Raw genomic sequence first — 18,166 nt, 5'->3', positions numbered from 1 at the left:
TACGTCTGCAGTTCAGCAGAGCACACTGCTGGGTCAGCTTTAGAAAACAGCGCTAGTGTTCTGCAGTGCCTGTTCCAATTTACACTCGCCCTCTGCCAGCAACGTCGTCAGTTTTTAATATGAGCTATCCTGGTAGGTGCAAATGTGTTTTATGTATGTTTTAAAATTTTATTATTTTGAAAATGCAGTACACAGATTTATAATAAATAACACTTAGAACACAAGCTAAGAAAATGACAAATGTCAGATTTTGCAACTGGTCTTATTTAGGTTTTGTATTTCTTTGGTTGATTAGTAATGTACATTTTTCTAGAAAACTATCCATTCCATCCAGATTTTCTATTTACTCACAAAAGCCTGTTTTCTGGTAATCTCTATACCCTGATACATTTTTAAATTTTTCTTCCTTCCTCTTGTTCACTCTACTTTTAAAAAACTAAAACATTTTTTCATTGACTATTTAGAAAACCAGTTTTTAGTTCTCTGTTCTGTTCCATCTATCTGACTATATTTCTGCCAAGACCACCTGGTCTTAATCACTGTAATTACGGAGTAAGTCCTGAAATCCAGGAGACTGATTTCTCCCACTTTACTCTTCTTTTAAAAGATTGTTTTAGCTATTCTAGCACCCTGCCTCTCGATATAAACTTCAGGATAATTTTAGGATACCTTGCTTGTATCTGCAAAAAAAAAATCTTGCTGGGATTTTGACAGAAATCACACTAGGCATGGATATCAATTTGGAGAGGATTTATATCTTAATTGAGTCTTCTAACCCATGAACACAGTACATGTCTTCATTTATTTATATATTCGATTTTTTTCCTTCAGTGTTCTGTAGTTCTCATCACAAGTCCCATACATATTTTGTCAGATTCACACCTAAGTATTAAGTTTTTTCAAAATGACTTTAAATGGTATTGTACTTAAATCTTAATGTCCATATGCTCACTGCTAGCATACAGATACATGCATACACTGGTTTTTGTAGCCTGATCTTATACCCTGCAACCTTACTGAACTTCCTTGGAGCTGTATATATCTACAATCATGTCATCTGCTTAGGAGCAGTTTTGGAAGAATTTTCCAGTGAAACCAAGTGGGGCTGGAGATCTTTTAGAAGATTTAAAATTATGAATTCAATTTCCTTAACAGCAATAGGGTTATCCAAATTATCTATTTTATATAGATAAGTTTATTGGTAGTTTGTTTTTTGAGGAAATGGTCCATTTCATCTAAGCTGTCAAAATTACGTATGTAAAGATGTCCACAGTATTCCTCCTTGGATGTTTGTAGGGTCTACAGTGAAAGCCACTATGAAGAGTAAGTTACCCTATAAAGAATAACTCCAATTTGCATCTTTTTTCTGTCTGCCTTGCTAGAGGGGACATGCTGCATTTTTACTGATGTTCCGTTTACATCCAAGTTCTATCTGCACTCCTCATGAGAGGCCATGTGGCTTCTTCATATACAATGAGAAAGGACACGGGAGGGAGAATCTAGTCTCTCTCTTTGCCAGTTGATGTACAGCTCAAACAGTACTGCTTGGATGGAAAACAGCTGAAAAGGTAAGGAATGGGATTCTTGGAACAAATGAATGAGTCTAAGCTTATGTACTTATAAACCCCCCTTAAAAAAAAGGCTATAAGTCATAGATATAAATGTAAATCAAGTGTTATTTTCTATTTCTAAACTTTCAGTGTCCTTAAAGACGATCTTGGTAAGACCAAGTTAAGAATCAGAATCTTGGGACTTCCTTGGTGATCCAGTGCTTAAGACTGCATTTTCAATGCCAGAGGCACAGGTCTGATCCCTGCTCCAGGAACTAGGATCTCACATAATGTGAAATGCAATTAAAAAAAAAAAAAAATTCAGAGGTATACCCCAAAGAATGGGCTGAAACTAATGAGGTGATGTTCACAGTGAAAAATATCAAATGCATCAAAACTGAGAGGTCTGTGACTTAAAAAGCAAGGTAGGTAAGAAGATGAAGGTTTAATGTGAGACAATGGCGGGACATAGTTTGATTTTAACAAGTTAAGGTGTTCTCAGGCTGTATGGTTGAAATTATAGAACCTAAATCCCAGCTGCTGCCTCGAAACAGCAGACCTCATTTGGAGTACTGTGTCCAGCCTTGTGCACCCAACCTCTCAAAGAGATAAAGGCAAGCTAGAGAAAGACAGAAAGAAGGGCAACTGGGAAGATGAAGAGGCAACAGATTTTAAATCCTTTCAGAGGCAAGAACTACCAACATCGCAGCAAACCTCGGGAGGTACATTCCTGGCATGATATAAAGGAAGAACTTTCTACAAGACACAGCTGACCAGGAAGGGAGCAGACCACCTTGTGACGTGATACTTCCTGTTCTCTACCACTGAACGTCAGAAACAAGTACCGAATGACTGCGTGTTAGTATGCCTAGTTAAGCATGCCTAGCCTAAACAGGGTTGCCTGGTGGCTCCAACAGTAAAGCGTCTGCCTACAACGCAGGAGACCCAGGTTCAATCCCTGGGTCGGGAAGATCCCCTAGAGTAGGAAATGGCAACCCACTCCAGTATTTTTGCCTGGAGAATCCCATGGACAGAGGAGCCTGGTGGGCTAGAGTCCATGGGGTCACAGAGTCGGACACGACTGAGCGACTTCACACACACACACACAGAATGAAAAACTGCCTCTACACCGTCCTCACTTTCATTCTGCCACAGATCTGTGAGAACATCGTGTCAGGAGAGCAGCTTGCTGACCTCACAAGTCAGGACTTAGGACATTTTCTTTTAGATCCTGAAGAGTTCAGAAATTCAAATACTTTCCAACTCTATAGCTATCTCATGGATTTTCCATTAGACACACTTGAAGTTATAAAATTAATTACAGGTGTAACAGGAAGACAAATAGGAGAAAAGGGAAACATTTATGAAATAATCCACAGGAAAAGCTGAAGTGGACTCTTCTCGGACACAAGCAACTAAGATCAAGTCTGTTGCAAAATTCAGCAAGTTTACCTTTGGGAGGGTGGCAGTGAGGAGGGAATTAGACCGGAAGTAACCTCTTTGAAAGAGCTTTCAGCAGTTATTTGATCAATATGAGTAACAGAACTTTGAACAGTTTAAGTGGCAACTTAAGAGCTGTGTTGCTTTGGCTGTGCAGAACCCACCCTCTCAGGTGTGTACATGGCTCCTCTGCAGTAAGCAACCAAGCACTGGCCCACTTTTCACCAAGGAGTCACAAGGTTAATTCTTGCCAAATCTTCAGGACCCATTTTCCCCTCAAGCTTAAAAATGTCCCTATACACAAATCTCTAACACTACACACCATTTTCCTTTTATGGTGTATCCTAAGCAGAAAGATGACCAATGCAGCCACTGCCCAAAAACACGGCCGTGCCACCAGAGAAGTCACATCAGCGACACTCCTCAGACTGCTGTGACCGGGCACTTCAGGCAGCTGCATCACGAGGCCCCTTTGGGTTGTGTGAGAGGGGACCGCTCACCATCATTAACAGTCACATTTGGCCATTACCTTGTTCAAATTTGAAATCTATGTAAGAATACTGATTCATTTCTTTTCTCTTTTTTCTTTTTCCACTGGTTTCTGGCGATAGCTCCTGCCATTTTTTAATGGCGTCAGAAAAGGCCTAAAAATTGAGAAAGGGAAAGGTTACTGCTGTAAATGGGACACAAGAATACGTGAAATGCAGGCAATCCCAAATCTCGTTGTGACTCACAGTTTCAGCTACCTTCCCTATATGGCTTACCAGAAAAAGTAGCGGCAAAATAAGCAGGCAGTGTTTCGTTACTTCATTTTCTCTTTCAACAACTGCTGTCATGGCAGAACCAAGATGCTGACTGATGAAGAGGTGCGTGAGAAAACAGACTACAGAAGGTGCCCATGAGTCAGCCCAGGTTAAGCCACGTGGCAGAGGGCTGCAAGCCACGTTTCACAGGCGCGACATCACACGGTGCTTCTCTGGCCAACAATCCCGCCTCCACGTCCCCCACGTTCTCGCTGCTTTCACTTCTCCACTTTGTACTGAACACTGGAGCGCAACATGCTTACGCCAGAGATACTCCCTTCTCTTCCACAGCTTTAGCTTCTCCCTCTTTTTGTATCTTTCCAATAGGCATTTAAAGGTGATCAAGTCTCTGCTATCTTAAAAGAAAACCTTTCCGCCCAGACCTCTTTCCTCTTCCAACTACCAGCTCCGCTTTCTTCCCTTGTTTGTAGCCAAGCTTATCAAAAAAGCCACCTGCACATGCCATCACCTCGCCTCCCAGGAGCGCCAGCCCCCTCTGCCTTGGCCTCCACCTCACCTCTCCACTTGCTCACCTCCCTAACACGGGGCCCAGTCCAGGGCCTCTGCTCCGGCCCTCGCCCCCGGGATCCCAGCAGTGACACCACGTGGCCTGCCCCTCTGCCTAGTGTTTCCACGCGGGGAGTCTTCCAGGTAGCCCTGGCTCTCTTCTCACCTGAGAGTCTCTTCAGGTCCTCGTCCAGGCTGGTGAGGTCACGTTCTATATGCTGACGAATCTCAAAATCCCTTCTCCAGTCCATTATTTCCCCCACTTTTGGTCCATTCAGCCTCTCAATGAATTGTTTTTACTGATATCTGAGGCCCACCCAGCATGCTTGGCAGTTTAGCGTTTCCCAGACAGAATTCACTATCTTTTCCTCCAAATTAGCTCTTCTACAGGAATCCTCATCCCAGGAAATGACACCCCTGTCTTCCATGCCCTGTCCTCCCTCCCTACTGACCTCCTGCTTATGCAACACTTAGGGGTGTGATTAAATGTCACTTGCTCAGAGAGGCTCTCCTGGAGCCTCTTAGACCATCCTCTAGTTATATACTCTTTCAGAATAGTTATCACAGTTGTAATTACATACTTATTTGTGATCTGTTTCATGTTACTTCCTCCCCTAGACTCTGAGCCTCTAGGACAGGGACTGTTACAACAGCTCATAGTGTGCCTTCAGCAACACGCACAATCTGGATCCGACACTCACTCAGTAAACAGAAGGTTACGGGGATGTGCACGTGTTATAGGAATGCTGCTAACCAATCACATTCTGAACCTGTTCATCTTAAACAGCTGTGCATCCCCGTGGCAAAGCGGTAACAAAACAAGTATTTTAAGAGAGAGGATCCCCTGCATCTTAACCTAACTCCTGCCTCCCTTCCTTTTCAAAGCTCCTCAGTGTGGGAATCCAAAGGGAGCTGACATCTGCTGTATGCACCTCCTGTAAGCGAGGCACTGCATGCAGCCCTTTCAAGTCCTTAACTTAGCCCATTTAATTCCCACCACAGTCCTCTAAGGGAAGTTACTGTTTATTTCACAGTAGAGGGAAGCAAGGCTACAGAGAAGGGCAAACCTTAATTAAAGCGAGGACAGGACTCAGGCCAGTCTTGGAACTATAGTTCCTCTCTTAGGTGTCACTGTGTCCTCAGTCAGATTCGGTGAAACTCCACCAAGTTTCACCTTGCTACCTATCTGTATCCCTGATCAGTGTCCTCCACAGCTATGGTGCCTTCTCCCTTGCTTCCTTTCTTTCTGGAATTCCCACTATACACGGTATTCCCCACAAATTCTTAGGCACCAGTGTCTGTACTCAGCTGCAAGACTAATTCATACCACATTTTATCTACAGGCAAATACCCTGCCCTTCAACCAAGGCTATTCTCTAAAACCCAGGAGAGGGAACAAGACAAGTTACTGTGACTTGCATTTTATAAATGAGGTAACTCGCAAATCAAATACCCAAAGTACTAGTTTTAACAATCAAGGAATCAGGCTGGTTACAATTTTCAGGGCATCTGTGACATCCTTCAAGGGATGATCTAAAAACATGACAACTGACATCTGATGATATAAAAGCTGAGAAGTAGACAGGGACTCCTCTGTGGAGCCTGGTGGGAAGGTCAAGTCCAGAGATAAGAGATATGTTACCTGTATGGAGATAAAGGTGACCATTCAAGTACACAGAGGGAGAAACCTAAGCAGCCTGGGTAAGACCCTGAGAATGACCATCTCACACAACAGAAGTTAAAGGATGGCTTAAAAAAGATGGCCCTGTCCACCAGCATTAAGTTTCATGAGGGAAGAAACCTGTATGTCCACTGTGCCATTCCCAATGTGTGACCTACGGCAGGCACTCAGCAAACTGCCTGAAACAAAGAGGTAGTCGCATCTGTGGCAAGAGGGGAAATTTTCAATCTACTTGAACCATCAGTGAAGTGTGAGTGTGTAAAGCAAGACACAGAGAGTTGTCATCCGGGCTGGCCAGAGTTGGTCCATGCTTTTCCGTAAGATGGTACACAGATACCTGAATGAACTTTTTGGTGAACTCAATAAAGTAAAGAAAATGTATCTTTGTCAAAAGGCAAGGTGAAGGAAACTCCCAAGATGACAGTCACAAGGCAGGCGTGGAGAGGGCAGCAGGCACGAAGTTCTGCGAGTTTAAGGCCAAGAAGTGGCAGAACTAGAACTAGAATACAAGCGAGACGTCAAATCTAAGTTTGATCAAGATTCTGGATGGAACCAATTGATAGGAAACAGACGAACTGTTTAATTATAATGCAGGGGTGCAGTCAGAAAAACTCAGACTGTGGAAGCCTGTAAGATAAAACAACCCAGTTTTTTTTCCAACAAATAAGCAGTAAGGAAAAACAAAGAAGAGAGCTTGCAGATTAAGAGACTCAAGAACTCACCAGCCACATGCAATAAACATATTTCACTTGGAATTCTGTGACCAAACAAGCTGTTTAAAGATTTATGACATATTCAGAGAATCTGAATGCTGACTGGATATCTGATGATGTTAATTTTTAAGGTGTGATAATGGTATTTTGATTATATTTTAAAATATTTTGCCTTTATCTTTTAAAAACTAATACTGAAATACTTTATGGATGAAAAAAATGAAATGAAGCCTAGAATTTACTTCAGGTAGGGGTAGGCGGGTAAGGGTGAACATATAAGACTGGGCAGGAGCTGGCAACTGCTGAAGGGGAGTGACAGTATGCAGGGTTAGGGCTTGTTACAATACCATCTCTACTCCTGTAAGCATCTGTTTACAGTAAACAGGGAAAAAAACAGCAATCCATGGAGAACTGATCCTGCCTTAGTCAGCATGCCTTCCCTAAGCTGTCAGCGTGTTTGGGGAGTGGTACAGAGAGGACGCCCTACTGCTGTAGTGAGGAAGCCCCTCAGGGTGTGTTTTCTGCCTCCCTGCCCATGTGAGTGTGACTTCCTACAAGGCGCAAGGCTCGTGCACCCTGTGTGTACAACAGGGAGACATTATAAAAAGGCACATCAGATTTTAGCTTTTGTCAAACATTATTTCCCCTTAAATACCTGATGTTCATTCAAGTAGCCCAACCCATCTCTTTTCAAAATCCTGTAAAATCTTAGATTAACAGCCCAGACAGAGACACACCACAAAAAATATAAAGGGCCAGACAAATGAGGAAAAGGATATGGACGCTATGAACAAGAACTGAGCCATAAAACTCTACAATTTCTACCCAAACAGCGACAAGCTGGGGGATGATCAGACCTTCAATGTGGAGAAGCTCCTGCTAGCGAAGTCACTTTTACTGACCTCAGGATGTAGGCAGGGACATTCCTAATGAGGACCAACCCACCTCCAGACCACGGGAGCTGTCTCCTGCTGCTACCCTTTTATTTTTCATCTGGGCTTCCTGGGAGCTCAGAAAATGTATAAGGCACCACAGGATCAATAAAGATGCCACACAGGGCCCTACAGATGAAAGAGCCCCTTCTTTCTCAAGGTCATTAATTTGGAGGGGGGAAGCTCATTCATTTTTGAATGACAGTACAGACATTCCCTCTTTAGCAGGGGGAATTAGAAGGCATTATCTACCAGAAATAGAAGGCATTATTTCTGTGATCCCTTCAGAGTATTTTTAACTAAAATGAACCTGTAATTAGGAGTTTGCTGACAGATGCCTGGATCTTACCAAGGTAGAGGTGGAAGGGGCCTAGACTCAGCACATTCACTATGTTCACCTTCTTTCAGGTTAAGACCCCAGTGGGTGTTTTAACAAGTAAAGTAACTCCACATTTGCTTGCTAAGAGTCACCAGAACTTCAGCAAGAGAAACCAACTTAAAGGCAGGTGAGAAGAGGAACAGGCCAAGGACCCGCTGGTGCTGCTCTTCCACCCTGGCTGTCATCAAAGGGCCTGCACAGTGGGCTGCACTAAACGGAACATGTCTGTTACTAGCGACCAGCACATCTAAGATTTGGAACAGAGGCCCTTAAGTGGAATCTTATTTAGAGTCCAAAAAGAAAGAATGAAAACCTTGAGAGCTTTCAGGAGTTGCCCACTCTCTTCTGAAGCAAACCACCACTCCCTGGGCAGTGCTGGGCTCCTGGCCCTTTGGACTCGGCTTCACGTTAACTGAGCCATCTTGGGGAGGATTGTGGGACCAGCCCCAAGACAGAAAGCACACCAGGGAGGAACACACCCTTCCACTCCACATTCCACGGGGAAATTCACGTCCTTATGGTCATACCAGACCTTTCCTGCTTCTAATCTGTGTTTCTTTTCATTCAGTTCTTTCTGATCAGCAAACCCTTTGTCTACATATCTTCACCCTGACAAACTCCTTAGCTCTTTGCCATCATAAACCACCCCAACTTCTGCAAGCTGAACCCTTCATCCTGTTATCACGGGAAGAAGCAGTCAAGAGGTGTGCCCCACCAGAAGACCAAGTAGAGCACCTTTCGGGTGATTGCATAGTGTCCTTTGAGCTCATGCAGGGCCCACTTGATGTCCTGACTGCTAAGCATTTTGAAGTCGGCCATCAGGAGGTCGGCAGCTTGGATGAAGCAGCGCTGGTCAAGAGGAGCCAATTTAGAATAGTCAAAAAAGTCTACTGTAGGCAACTGAAACGAGACAGAGGCACAACATTAGAGGCCAGACAGTGCACTTCTCGAGGGAAACCATTTGAAGAATGAATTACTGAAGAATAGAATAATCTGACTTGTATAGTTACTCTAAAAGAGGATACCAGCCCCGAACAAAGGTGAGGAAATGATGTTCAGAGAGGTTAAACAAGCTGTCTGGAGTCTGGAGACTAGTTTTGCTAGTTGGAACTATGAAAAAGTATAGTCAGGGGTTTGAACACAAGTTTTTAGCCATTTCCTTTTCAAAAAATGTTTAGAATAAACTGAGTTTTTTTTCCCCCAGCTACAAAATACAGGCATACTTCAGGAATACTGGAGGTTTGGTTTCAGACCACTGCAATGAAGTCAGAGTCACAATAAAGTGAGTCACACAAATTGTTTGGTTTCCTAACTTTTAGAAAAGTTAAAATTACACCATACTGTAGTCTAGTAAACATGCAACAGTATTATGTCTTTAAAAAAAAAAGCACATATTTCAATTAATTCCATAATTTATTGCTAAAAAATGCTAACCATTATCAGAGATTTCAGCAAATCAATCTTTTTGCAATAGTAACATCAAAGGTCACTGATCACACATTATCATAACAAATATAATAAAAAAAGAAATATCCTGAGAATTACAAAATGTAACAGAGATACGAAGTGAACAAAAGTTGTTGGGAAAATGGCACTGACAGATTTGCTCAAGGCAGGGTTGCCATAAACCTTCCATCTGTGAAAACAAAACCTGTAATATCTATAAAGCGCAATAAAATGAAGAGCAATAAAATGAGTAATAACCATACATGAAAGAAACAGTCAAAAAGAATTTGTGGGAAGTGGAAGGATGGTGCATTACAGACCAGTGAAGCAGTTCTGAACTATACTTTCCTTCAACCACTGAACATACTAAATGCTAGTCTGGACCACACATGAAGACAATGATTAAGATTTTTAAAAACCAAACTGTTTATATCTTGACACAGGATTTGGTTACACAGGTGTATGCACTGTATATAAACCTTACTCAAAAAGAAAAACAGATATTAAACTCTAGGCAACAATCTGCGTGCTGAATTTCCAAGTAGACACTGCAAAACAAGAGCACCACTTGCCTTCATCTCATCTTGGCTGGCAAGCAGGCTGCTGTTGGGATTCATAAGGATTCTGTCTTCTCTCTTTGGATAATCTGGATTTTCCAGAAGAAAATTACAAAGTCTGTAAAAATAAATGATGTTACTGTCACACTGCTTCCAAATGCCACACTTGCTCACTGATTCAAACATAATGTATGAAAATAAAACGTCTACTCATATTCTAATTGACCTATCAGGGAATGAAAATATTTGCAGATCAGAAAAACAAATGAACAACTAAAGACGTTACACTGAATTTCTATTTTCACTTGCTAATGCGAAAAGCAATAAACATACCAATAGAGGTAAACTCCTCTGAGATTTCTGTTAGTTCTTACTGGTTGAACTGCATGGAACTGGAGAATTTAGATGAAAGTATCTATCATTTGTCAGGAAAACTATTAACAAATAAGGGATGGGGGAAAAGTCTGTATCGCATTCACAATTAAAACTACTTTTCTAAGAGTTAATAAACAGAACATAAAAAGACCAGTGCTAATTCAGTAACACTTTTTTAACCCTATGGTAAATAAATCCCCATGACGATTTGAGGGATGCTCAGTTTACTGTCAGGCTGAAGGAACAGACCATGCTTGCTTAAGAAAAACTCTCTCCGTTCCAAAAGCACAGCCTTGTCTTTTTAATCACTACCATGAAATCTTTCAAAAGCAAGGATAAGGAGAATAACCCATAAGATGTATCACTGCCCAGATTTACAAATTTAACTAGCAAGGCCCTTCAGCCTATAAAAACCAAACGCAGCAACACTCTGTGCTCTTGGGATATTCCACAGTGACAAGGACAGCTAGGGGTGTGCGGCATGAGCCACTTCAGCAGCAAGAAAGCTGCGCAGTCACACGGCAGGTGGGGCTTCCCCTCTACTCCAGCTTTCTTCCTTTCTCCTGCAGACTGCCTCGAAGGTGCCCCACCATGACTGCCCAGGTCTTCTCCTGAGTGTCAGGAATACAGCCTCTAATGAAGACAGGTCCAGCAGAAAGAGTCAGAGACAGTGCTCCCCTTCCGCTCCTCTTCTCACCTGGCGCCAGTGTTCAGGGACTGAACACTGGGGAGGCATGGCTCTTGCGCAAACCCCCTCAGGACCCTCAGCACTGGCCCAACGGCAACGTGCCCTCCTCCTCCTGCTCCAGGACTGGTCAAGCACCCTTCAACACCCTTTTCTTCATCATCACTTGCAGGAACCCCACATGCACTTTCCTGTTAAGCTCCCTTCCTATCACTAGGCCAGGTTCTCTGGAACACACGCCACAAGGCTTGAGAGGGAAAACCCCTTTCTCATATTACAGCAGTAGCAAGGGGAGACACCTTCCTCAAGAATTCTGAGCACATTTCCCTTTAAAACCACGGTCACTAGTGGTGACTCTCTGTTCCAGTACAAACTGATGAGCACCACAGGTTACACAATCTCTGAAGGGTAGCTGAGAAATCAGTCACCATGAAGAACTCAGTATTTGTGGAGAAAGGCATAGAGTTCCAAACAATCCCTTTCTCATGCACACCTGGACATATTATAAACCAGGTGTGGAAGAGCTCCTCCATTTGAACCTTACTTGTTTGTAATGTTCAGATAAGTGCGGCAATCAAAGGCCAACAAACCGGCAAAAACTAGGAATCTGGGGAAGGATGAAAAGGTCAAATAAACAAGAATCTTCTTTGATAGAACAGCCATGCATGAATGAAGCCAGGTGGCTCAAGTGGGGTGTATGCAAGATGATCTTGGAAGAAAGAATTAAAACTCCTGTTTCCAGTTTTTAAAATCTCATCCTTTAAAAATTTCTATTTTTATACAGTCTCTAAATGCATTTTCTAAACCTATTTTAGAGGTTCTGTTCTTAGCAATTCATTTTGTATTTTCAACACGATGAAGAACTTCTCATTATCAACATGATGCAAGATGTGGAATCCCACCTGTCGGCTATCAGAGGCTCTCACTTTGAACTGTCAAAATTCATTTCCATTTTAAAATCTCCTCTACTCACACCAACACAACTTTCCTGGAGTTAAATGATATTCAGTGACACAGATAATTAAGAACAGAGTTTCCTTTCTACAGATATATGCTACAACCAAATACATTAATATTTACAGCCTAGGGCAAAGGCAGCGGGAGGCTTGTCAGAACTCAGATCTGCCCACCTACTGGTATTATTCCATGCTTGATCTGACTTGACAAGCTAAAGGGTTTTGAGAAAGCACTCCCACTAAGTAAGCCAGGCTAATATTTCTAGCCTTTGTTCTTTAATAGTTGTTGCTGCCTCGATCCGATTTAAGTTGCATCATATGTGGGTAAAGTCTTAGTTAAAGAGAGCAGGTTACTGTCACAGGAGGCTCTCTGGATAACAGGCTTCTCCTGCTAAAATGACCAGCTGGTTACAACTAAAGATGACAAAGACTGGACACAAAATGTTGGAGAGTCAGCCCCACAAAGTATCAGCCTGCTCTACTGTGCTCTGGGCTTCCTTTCAGCTCTACATTAACAACATTTAAGTCAGTTATGAGAACAATTCAGTCTCAAAAGTCCCGGGACAAAAGGGAAACAGAGTCAGGAAAATCAAACAGTAGGACTTCCCTGGTAGTACGGTGGATAAGAATCCGCCTGCCAATGCTGGGTATATGGGTGTGATCTCTGGTCCGGGAAGACCGCACCTGCCACAGGGCAGCGAAGTCCATGTGCCACAACTACTGAAGCCTGAGCACCAGAGAGCCTGTGCTCCGCAACGAGAAGTAACTGCAATGAGAAGCCCAAGCATTGTAACGAAGAGTAGCCTCCACTTGTCACAACTAGAGGAAGTCCCTATGCAGCAACAAAGACCCAGTACAATAAAAAATAAACTAATAAATTATACATATAAAAAATCAGACTGTAGGTTTCAAAGTATTCAATACAATTACTGAACATTTCCTTTCCACTGGAATTTATAAGACTTTGCATTAGGGACAGAGTTAGTAAGTCCCAAGAGAAAAGGATGTGTGCGAGACTCACGAGGAAGGAGGACAAACTGTCACAGGATCTGTCAATCTGATCATGTTTTACTGATACTGCAGACAACTAACCTTGTAGGTATTTAAAAAACAATATATTCATCTACAGAATGAGAGAGAAACATTAAAGTATACTAAATTTCTAAAGGGTTACTTTGCTGCTGCTGCTGCTGCTGCTGAGTCGCTTCAGTCGTGCCAACTCTGCGCGACCCCATAGACAGCAGCCCACCAGGCTCCCCCGTCCCTGGGATTCTCCAGGCAAGAACACTGGAGTGGGCTGCCATTTCCTTCTCCAATGCATGAAAGTGAAAAGTGAAAGTGAAGTCGCTCAGTCATGTCTGACTCTTCGTGACCCCATGGACTGCAGCTTACCACGCTCCTCCACTCGTGGGATTTTCCAGGCAAGAGTACTGGAGTGGGGTGCCATCGCCTTCTCCAAAGGGTTACTTTAAAATTTACTAGAAGAGTCAGACACAACTGAGCGAGTGAGCACAGACCACTGGAAAGCTATTTGGAAATATGTTTCAAGCATCATGAATCTATATATAATCCCTGATTCCAAACTTAAGGGTTTCAGGATCTAGAGTGTAATTTTCAAAAAGGAAATTACTATATGGAATAATGTAGAATAACATTTATCAGAACATTAGTGAAACTATGAACAAGGAGAATAACAAAGAGGAGAAAAATTAACAAACAGGAAAATTCAACAGAATAATTTTTAATTAAAGGTGATCAACACCATGAAGAAAACAATGAAAAGTACTTTTTACTTAACATTACTTCATTAAAAATCCAAAAGTATATTTGCTCTGAAAAAAAGTATGTTTTCATTCTAAGAACTAAAAAGGTACATTAAAAAAAATTAGTTATTTTTTAGTTTAGTGGATATCTAGGAGATATTTTTCACTGTAAAATTGTAGTGATTTCTGTTCAATTTTGTCATGACTTTAAAACTGCTCTAAAAAAAAGTTTATTAATTTTGATAATCCACTATCAAAAAGAAAAATTATAATTAATTTATATAATTATAAAAAAACTAATTATAAAACACCACTTATACAAAACCTCCATGTCTACAGTAATTCAAGAAACAAGCAAGTGGAGGAAAATAGCAAAATTTTCCTTACAGCAGTATATCAGATAATAAACTAGGTGGTGGATATAACGGTATTCATTTTACAGTTTTTCACTTTTTATGTTCAAAAATTATAGGGGGAAAAATCTGTAACCAAAAAAAAAGTAAGTGGGGAGTATACTAGATCAAGAAGCTAAAAAGGTCAACAAATACATTATGAAACCTTGATTCCAACCTGGTTTAAAAAACTGAAAGCAGTGGCTGCCCCTCAATGAAGGGGACAGACAGGGCTACCAATGGCACCAACAGTGCCTTGGTACGAATCAGAAAAATCCATCTCCTCTGGGCTGCTAATCTCAGAGAAGGCCCTTCACACTTGGTCATGGCAGCCAGCTCCCACTCACACCCCTGCTGAATTCTACGGTACACAATACAATCTTGGAGTACTTTTTTGTTTAATTAAAATAACCTGTATTAAACAGCTGAAAATATAATTAAATTCAGTGTCTACTGTTCTTTACAAATTTACAGCTGTTCCACCTCTGCAGACTACAAGGGGGTGAAAGAGCATAAGCAGAAAGAGACTTGCCCGACTCTGTGCGACCCCAGACTGCAGCCCGCCAGGCTCCTCAGTCCGTAGGGTTTCCCAGACTAGAATGCTGGAGTGGGGTGCCAGTTCCTCCTCCAGGGGATGGAGCCGGCATCTCCTGTCTCCTGCACTGCAGGCGGATTCTTTACCCACTGAGCCACTGGGGAAGCCCCAAGCAAGACGTATGTAGTATCAATGCTCAGAATTAACAAAACATCTTAATCCTATAACCGCATGACTGCAAGACCCAGAAAACAGTCTACATACAATTAAAATCAGAACTCTTCTAACAGGATGATTAAAAAAGACATAATGCTAACTGAAATAAGCCAGCCATAAAAGGACAAATACTGTGTGATTTCACCTACATGAGGTCTCTGGAGGAGCCAAATTCACAAAGACAGAAAACAAAATAGTGGTTGCCAGGGGCTCAGGAGAGGAACTGGGGACAGACTGCCAGTTTGGGAAGATGAAAACATTCTGGAGATGGATGGTCGCGGCAGCTGTGCAAAAATGCAATAAACATACTTAACGCCCCCCCCCCCCCCCCCCCGGCACTGCGCACTTAAACACGGCTGTGCATGCGCATGCTAAGCCGCTCAGTCGTGTCCAGCTCTCTGGGACCCCACAGACTGCAGCCAACCAGGCTCCTCTGTCCATGGGAGTCTCCAGGCAAGAATACTGGAGTGGGTTGCCTTTCCCTCCTCCAGGGGATCTTCCCAACCAAGGGATCAAATCCGCGTTTCTTGAGTCTCCTGCATTGGCAGGCAGACTCTTTACCACTGAGCCATCTAGAAAACCCTAAAAATAATTAAAATGGTAAATTTTTATGTTAAGTACATTTTAATGGCAATTTTAAAAAAAGGCACAGTTAGTATACTTACACATTCAAATCATAGTAATTCTTCAAATGAATTATTTCCTCAACATACCCATTTGCTACATCAGGAAATCTTACTTCCTAGGAAGGAATAAATACATTATTTATTTGTCATTCCCTAGAATAATTTCAAATTGCAATAAAAATCAGATAGCAAAAAGTATACAAAATGACTAAACGCTAGAAAAGGACTATAAAGGAGGTTTGTGTCTGGCTTAAAATTCCATACTAGGTGCCCAGATTTATCTGTCTACACAGAACATGGAAAAAGGTCCCTAGAGACCACCTAGTCCTCTGCCCCCATTCCATGTATTCATTTTTCTCTTTCAGTAAATACTGAGCATCTCAGCCCGAGCAAAGGGTGCCTAAAGATGAACACGGCACTTTCTAGTGTACATATACCCTTAGAAGCACACGATCCACCAGACCAGATGGAAACACCCAGGGAAGAAGGAGTAAAAGACTGCTCAGAGGCAAATGGCCGCCCACAAAGCCCTGCATTCACTTTCTTGGTCAGTGGTACCTAACCCAACTTGGTATAAAGACAGAAATGCTCTATTCCGTGTTTTCCAGCGTGGTGGCTGTTCAGACTCATGTGGCTATTAAGCACTTAAAATCTGAGTGGTGCCACTGAAAATGAAATTTCAGTTTCATTTAATTTCAAGACATTTAAATTTAAACAGCCAAATGAGGCTATCATATTGGACAGTGCAGCTCTAGGTCATCTTATAAACTTGCTTGAGGGTTTGAATTTGGAGTTAACTCAATTCCTGTTTAAAAACTGTAGGGACCACTCATGACAGCACCAGGGCACCTACAACCTGCAGCCAGAATCCCAGGGGGGAATGCTGAGGGGGTTAAGGCTAGATTAAGGAATTCTGATTTAATTTTTGTACCTCCAGCTTTTCTTCTTCTAGTCTATAAATCAGGAAAATGAGTCCACATTCACAATGCTTTAGTAATAAAAGGAAACAATGTATTTGTGTGTATAATCACTTACTTATCAAAATAAAACTTACTGTCTCTTTCACCAACAGTGCAATGAGTTCCTGGTCTACGTCAGAAGCTTCTTGCCCCCAAAGGTTTTCCAAATTGGGCTCCTGAGTTTCTTCTAGTGGAAATGCTGGGCCTGGCTCTTCTTCATCTATTCCTAGTTGTTGGTCTTCAAGCTCTCCCAGAGGATGGGCAGGCCGAGGAGAAGCAGGGTCTGGAATCCAATCCTGCTGGGGCTCCGGTCTCGCAAACGCCGGTCTTGGAAAAGCTGATCCCCGGGGCTCATGCTGATATAGCAGTGGGCCCAGCTCTGCTTCTGGACGCCGCTCCTGAGGTACAACCTGGCTTGGTACCTCACGGGGCTGCTGGTTCAGAGACTGGAAGTAAGGGTGGTCTAACCAGCAGTCTTCTTCAATGGCCTGGTCATCAAGGATATCAGATGATTCTCCGAGGTTGGATAAAAGCTCTGTCTCTGACTCTTCAGATGACTGGTTCTGAGTGTCCAAAGGATCAGCTTCTGGAAAAAGATTACCTTCTTTTAAGATAATGACTTTCTGCTCTGATCTGGGGTTGATGAGGTCATTGGTTGCTTGGTTGTGACTTGGTCCGGGCTTAGGTTCTCTTTCTGTTTGGCCACTTGGCTTCATGAATCCAGAAACTCCAGGAGGCCCAAGATCTAGAAATTCACCGTAGTCATCCTCAGAATCATCCTGTGTCCCAGAACCAAACAATGAGCTGTTATACACGGGAAAATAGCCATTCGTATCTGATTCAAAGGCTGCTCTAGATTTTTTAGGCCTTTCTTCTCCCAATCTTTTGAGATCTTGCCACTGGGCAGCTGGTTTGATGAGATTGGGTCGTGATGTCTGAGGTTTGTATGTCTAAGAAAAAATGAAATTTTAATAATAACAATTCAATTTTTTTCCTGTGTCTATTTCCTTATGTATTATATTGAGCTTCTGAGGTAGGACAGGTTAAGAAACAAAAACAAGCCCCCCCCCACATAAGACCTATTCTTCAAATTTATCTTCATACTGAAATCTGATCACACTATAGTAACTATAAGAATTAGAGCAGCCATTCAGAGATTGAAGCCTGACTTATAGTTTGAATCATAATTTCATTTGCGACCATAAAACAAAAGTAACTGCATAGCAGAGAAAATAATGAAAGAATGACAGCACAGCAGAGGAGTGAGAAACGGTCAATAAGCACAAGGAAAGAGTCGAAACCTCATCAGCAATTTGGCAAAATGCAAGTTAAAATGACATTCTACCCCCTCGCCAAGACTGGCAAACAGCTTTTTAGTTAGACAACATTAAACACAGATGTGTTCAATGTGGGACAGATGTGGGAAAACTTACTATCACTCCTTCCTGGTGAATTTGAGAGGAATTTGGTATTGCTTATTTTAAAAAAAATGTATATCCTTATAATCTATCAATGTCACTTTTCAATATCAATCCTATACACCCTTATGTATCCAAAGGGGGCATATATAAGGGTATTCACTGCCACACTGACTGCATCATAAAAAGAGAACACTAGAAGCATTCTGAAGCTTGTCCCTAAGCATGCAGTT

At 42.2% G+C, this 18,166-nt stretch overlaps 1 protein-coding gene across 3 annotated transcripts in view; it reads right to left on the bottom strand.

Moving 5' to 3' along the window:
- Window positions 1–18,166, bottom strand: part of RNF216 (ring finger protein 216) — a 120,984-nt gene that overhangs the window by 84,929 nt on the left and 17,889 nt on the right. For 2 of the 3 annotated variants that reach the window (XM_018040716.1, XM_018040718.1), the window contains exons 4-8: window positions 16,611–17,465; window positions 15,596–15,672; window positions 10,024–10,126; window positions 8,741–8,905; window positions 3,520–3,634 (exon numbers count right to left, since the gene is read on the bottom strand). In XM_018040716.1, the coding sequence (XP_017896205.1) occupies window positions 3,520–3,634; window positions 8,741–8,905; window positions 10,024–10,126; window positions 15,596–15,672; window positions 16,611–17,465 (1,315 nt within the window). The remainder of the gene's footprint in view (window positions 1–3,519; window positions 3,635–8,740; window positions 8,906–10,023; window positions 10,127–15,595; window positions 15,673–16,610; window positions 17,466–18,166) is intronic. The other variant, XM_018040717.1, reaches the window with a different exon arrangement.

Source organism: Capra hircus, chromosome 25 (assembly GCF_001704415.2).
Source record: "Capra hircus breed San Clemente chromosome 25, ASM170441v1, whole genome shotgun sequence".
Classification (NCBI taxonomy): domain Eukaryota; kingdom Metazoa; phylum Chordata; class Mammalia; order Artiodactyla; family Bovidae; genus Capra; species Capra hircus.
This window is presented reverse-complemented; position numbering and strand designations above follow the sequence as displayed.